At 41.9% G+C, this 5,218-nt stretch overlaps 1 protein-coding gene across 1 annotated transcript; it reads left to right on the forward strand.

The window, feature by feature from the left end:
- Positions 1–289: 289 nt before the first annotated feature.
- On the forward strand, positions 290–3,378 carry LOC143326238 (serine/threonine-protein kinase pim-1-like). The gene is made up of 8 exons (XM_076739789.1): positions 290–353; positions 755–1,429; positions 1,947–2,041; positions 2,167–2,214; positions 2,400–2,615; positions 2,704–2,881; positions 3,002–3,178; positions 3,287–3,378. Exons 1-8 carry the CDS (start codon positions 290–292, stop codon positions 3,376–3,378), a joined length of 1,545 nt encoding a protein of 514 aa, XP_076595904.1.
- The last annotated feature ends 1,840 nt before the right edge of the window (positions 3,379–5,218 follow it).

A 5,218-nucleotide genomic window follows, 5' to 3' on the forward strand; every position in this document is an offset into this window, starting at 1 on the left:
ATCATGAGGGTAGGCCTCCAACCATGTTTTCATACGAATGAGGAATCCATTTTTTGTTGCAGGTGCCATGAAACCATATTAGGTGTTTGTTTTTGTTTAAATGTGTAGTTTTGGCTTTGATCTCTTAGAACATTTGCATTGCACATATAGAACAGAGCGCATTATTATGATGTCATCGCTGAGGTCACAACATTCCAGACACAGGCTATAAATTAGAGGACACTCTCTCAAGACAAACCAAACACAGTTCATATCATTTCATTGCTAAAGGACGTACAATTTGAGACTCATGGATTTCAAATCGTGGCCAACAACACGAACTGTTCAGTGCTGGATCTCCAATCAACAACTTGGTAAGTAGTAAAGACCAAATGCTGCAAAAATAGCAGTCTCTCAAGTGAAAATATATATATATATATATATATATATATATATATATGTGTGTGTGTGTGTGTGTGTGTGTGTGTGTGTGTGTGTGTATTTAATGTAAATTTAAATACTGCAAAGTATGTTTCCAGTAGATTTATAGAAATGTGTACTTACTTTAAATAGATTGAAAATTAATACAGTAAAATTGATTTTTAGTCAAATTTATGTAAAATTTTTGAAGTGCACTTTGAAGATACTCTTTGGGGTGCTCAGTATACTAATATTTAGTGTATTTTAGTGTGTTTTTCTCTTCAATTGGCTAGATATTGTAGTAGATTACATTTGCACATAGAGCAAACAAAAAGACCTTTTTCTGTTCTTGCAGGACGTCACACTGACCCCATCGTCTACGCAGTAAAGGACTGCGGATTAGATGGAAGAAAGAAGACCTCCAAGAGAATTTCTGACGAGAGTCTTGAAAGAGTCAGCAAGAGGAGGAGGACAAATCAAAGTTCCTCTGAGGACTCCTGCAAGACCATTTGGGTTACTGAACCCGTTGTCAGCAGCATCCCTTCTGGGAGTGAAGAGAGGACCAGCGGAAAGAGGAAGTCTGAAGAAACAGAGGAGCCCAGGAAGAGGAGCAAAAAGACCTCCAGTTCCTCTGAGTCATCCGAGAACTCCTGCAAGACCATTTGGGTTATTGAACCCGTCGTCAGCAGCATCCCTTCTGGGAGTGAAGAGAGGACCAGCGGAAAGAGGAAGTCTGAAGAAACAGAGGAGCCCAGGAAGAGGAGCAAAAAGACCTCCAGTTCCTCTGAGTCATCCGAGAACTCCTGCAAGACCATTTGGGTTATTGAACCCGTCGTCAGCAGCATCCCTTCTGGGAGTGAAGAGAGGACCAGTGGAAAGAGGAAGTCTGAAGAAACAGAGGAACCCAGGAAGAAGAGCAAAAAGACCTCCAGTTCCTCTGAGGCATCCAAGGACCACGCCACCGGGGTTTCCTCCAGGGACAAGCCCAGCACCTCCTCTTCAACTGTAACTGCCTACCCTGGCAACAAAGGTAAGTCTGGATAGAAATATTTGAGTTTACTCTTCATGAGGAGCGTTATTTAGAATGGGAAGACTGTAGATGTGGAGGGAGTTCTTCAAACACTGACAAAATAATCCTGATGTGTCATGATGGGGTTTGAGGATTTAAAAGTTGGGGTGTCCCCTGAAAGATACCAGTGGTTTGCAGTATGTTTGGAGCATGATCCATACTGGGGACTAAAAGTCTAGATAACTCGGCCTCTGCTGCGTCTGTTAATACCAGTCTCGTTTTAACTTTATTGAAATTGTGTTTTATTTAAATCTTTGTTAGCTTTAGAAAGATTCAGGCTAGCTGTTTACAAATCTCAAGTCTTTATGCTAAGCTAAGCTAATCAGCCATTTTCGCAAATGTCCATTTTTCAAGGTTCATTCTAGGGGCTTAGATTCATATTTGAATTAGGATTCTGAGAAGTTACCTTCTAAGGGTAATCCATGAAAGTTGTGAACGAGTATAATCATACGTTTTTATCTTTTTTTTCCTCCTGCAGCTGCCTTTGAAGCCAAATACAGGGAAGAGCAAGTCCTCGGTCACGGAGGCTTTGGAGCGGTCACTGCTGGCTACCGCAAAGACGACAATCTTCCAGTAAGACATCCCATACAACACACAAACACACAAACACATGCACACACACAGATACAATCTTTGAAACCAGTATCCACTCTGTATGTAGTATAAGCTAACCACATGTTTGTGTTTCTGTCTTGTAGGTGGCCATAAAACACATTAACCAATACTTCGCTAGGAAGACATCACTAGTAAGTGAAAGCTCTACATTATTTAATTTGATATTTGTCTTTTCATACTTGGCACAAAGGGAACATACCCACACGTTTCTCTTGTAACTCATACAAACTAATAGTGAGAATGCTGTTTACTTTTGTCTGTATGTACACATGAAGGTTTCATTGTTTTTCATTTTCCTCTTTCACCCTTTGTAAAGGTTCTGGAAGGGAAATTTCTGCAAGTCCCTATGGAGGTGGTCCTGCTGCTCAAAATCAAACCAGCAGCAGGAGAGACCAGCGCAGCTGTGGAGCTGCTGGACTGGTACGATCTGGACGATGAGCTGGTCCTCATCCTAGAGAGACCGGTCCCCTCCATGACCCTGACGGATTACATCGTGTCAAAAGAGTCCAACCTGTCGGAGCAAGAGGCTAAAGTAGGTAGCTGATGCACTGTGTATTGCTGTGTTTCTGTATTTGTGTCCAAGTTCACCAACTCACGCTGTCTCTTTGTCTCTCCCTCAGATCATAGCCAAACAGCTGGTTGATGCTTGCATTGAGATCCTCTCCAGAGGTGTGTTCCACAGGGACATCAAGACTGAAAACATTCTGATTGAAACTGGCTCTGATGTTCCACGTGTCAGGATTATTGATTTTGGCTGTGGCACATACCTGAAGAACGGGCTTTACCATGGACAGGAAGGTATGCCATCTTTCTATAATATTCTGGTTCTCTGAGCCAGTCCGCCATCTTTGCTGTCTCTGTTCTTTACCCCTGTTCTTCACCATTAACCTTGTCTCTGTGTGGTTGTGTGTATTTTAGGAACCTATCTGTACATCCCGCCAGAATGTTTCCTGTATAGCCGTTACAGGGCTGAACCATTGACAGTGTGGCAGCTCGGCATAGTGGTGTTTGGGACACTGCATAGACGCCTCCCCTTCAACACCAGCAGCGAGATTATGCGTCAAATCCCTGAATTCAGAGAGGATCTTTCTCTCGGTAAGTACACAGTACACATTACAATCAGTAGAATCAAATACACAGAGAAACACAAATACAGTTAAACAGCAAAGTAGATGTACTGAAATGTCCTGTTTGTCTCCCCAGACTGCCAGAATTTTCTTCAGAGCTGTCTGACCAAGAGCTTCGAGGCCCGAGCCACCCTGAAGACGCTGAAGAACCACCCATGGCTATTATAATCCGGACTAGACCCAGGACCACAGACCCCAGTTCCCCTTTGTCCAGGACCAACATTTTTCTAGTTGTGTGTAAATATGTATATATCTCTTTTGGATAGTTCCCCGTGTCCCGTCTAAAGCTGCAGAAATCAGACTGCTCTGGGCGCCCGGCTGTCCGTGGAGAGGGGATCTCTCTTTGAACTGCCTCCCCCGAGGTTTCTCCTTCACATGGGAGTTTTTCCTCGTTTTCTTAGAGAGCTTGAGCTGGGTTGGACTTATATTATATGTGTGTCACTTTTTTTATGTAAATAAGAATTATTAGAATCATACACCATTATTAATCAGCATTAACTGCCACATATATTTATCAGTACAATAATAAATAATGCACTTTGTTGAAAATGTATGATCATTTTGGAGCCTGCAGTTTGTGATTCTGTTTAATGAAGAAGTCGGGCAATAATTGGCCTTTTTCTATCTTTATGTGAGCAAGTTCTTCAGTTCGTGTTCATGCAGCAGATCTGATACCAACAATCCAACAATCACTGTGAACTGGAAAATGCTGCATCAAGTTTTCTACTCTGCATCTATTTCTGGATCATGAATCTAAGATCTCATCCTGAGTCAAACCACTGATCAAAGTTTATGTTTTTTGGTATCTGCATCTCAGGGTTCGGTAATGTGCAGAGCTTAGCTGAAAACCAGAGTGCATGGAAAACACGATTGCAGTTCAAATCTCAAAAAAGCCAGTGCATCCTACACCAACAGCCCACCTGTAATCCCCTCAGCAGCTGGCAAGACATCACAAAGATTCACGATTCTGCGTAACTTATCTGGTTTTATCCCCATTAGAGTAGTGCCACTGAATCTCAGCTGTGACATACAGCAGGTGAATCCGTACTTCCCATGTGACTATTTGCATTTCTTTGTTATAATTGGCGTGCTCAGAGTGTCTCGGTCTATCTCATTCGCTGAAAATGCAGATGAAAAGGCAGAATAAAACAAAGCTGCGGTAAAACAATCATTGCATTCAGATCATTCAGTGATGTCGGTAATAAATGATGCGTTTAAATGAAGAAGGCAAAGCAGCAGAAAGCATGTATTGATAGATTTCAATGCCTGCAATGCCTCGACTTGCCTATAGGCTCCGTTATTTTGTGTGTTCATTAAATCTGGTTCACTCACTGTTTCCAGAGTGTCTCTCTTCTCTAATTTTCATTCATTTTATTTTATGCTCTTCTATATTGGCCAAACACAACACAAACGCAACAGCTGTCTACATTTTTGCCAACCGTGTTTGGGAATATTACAAAGCCAGAGACAATTTTTAGAAAGTAGGGCAGCTGTCTGATGTCACAATAAAAGTTGTAATCCAGACTTCCTGTCACTGGATCCATCCAGATGTGTTCTCTCTTGCTGGTAAAATGTCTTGCCTTGACAGATCCAGGCCTACACGGATCCCTGGGTACTCCTCCTCCATTTCTTCCTCATCCTCATCATCCTCACCCTCTGCCTCACTCTGCAGTGTTGTCACCTATTCAATCATTCATCTATTCATCTCTTAAACAAGTTGGCTCTGTGCTTTGATGTGTTATTGTTTTCAGAGCTGTGAGTATTCAGTGTGGCCAAATGGTCATTTCAGTTTAGCATTTTAAATGGTTTCCATGAGAACAAGAGATTGAGATTTTGAGGATCGTGCCAGAAATGCAGAATTATCTGTTGTGTTTCACGAAAATGTGATTCAGGAGCAGTCAATCACAGATAAATACTTATATTTTCACAGAATGCTTAACAGGCTTGAGTTCGTGAATGTCTGGGTTACGTTGTTTTGTCATGAACAAGTGACACACTGTGAAGTTAC

This window comes from Chaetodon auriga, chromosome 9 (assembly GCF_051107435.1).
Source record: "Chaetodon auriga isolate fChaAug3 chromosome 9, fChaAug3.hap1, whole genome shotgun sequence".
Taxonomy (NCBI): Eukaryota; Metazoa; Chordata; class Actinopteri; order Chaetodontiformes; family Chaetodontidae; genus Chaetodon; species Chaetodon auriga.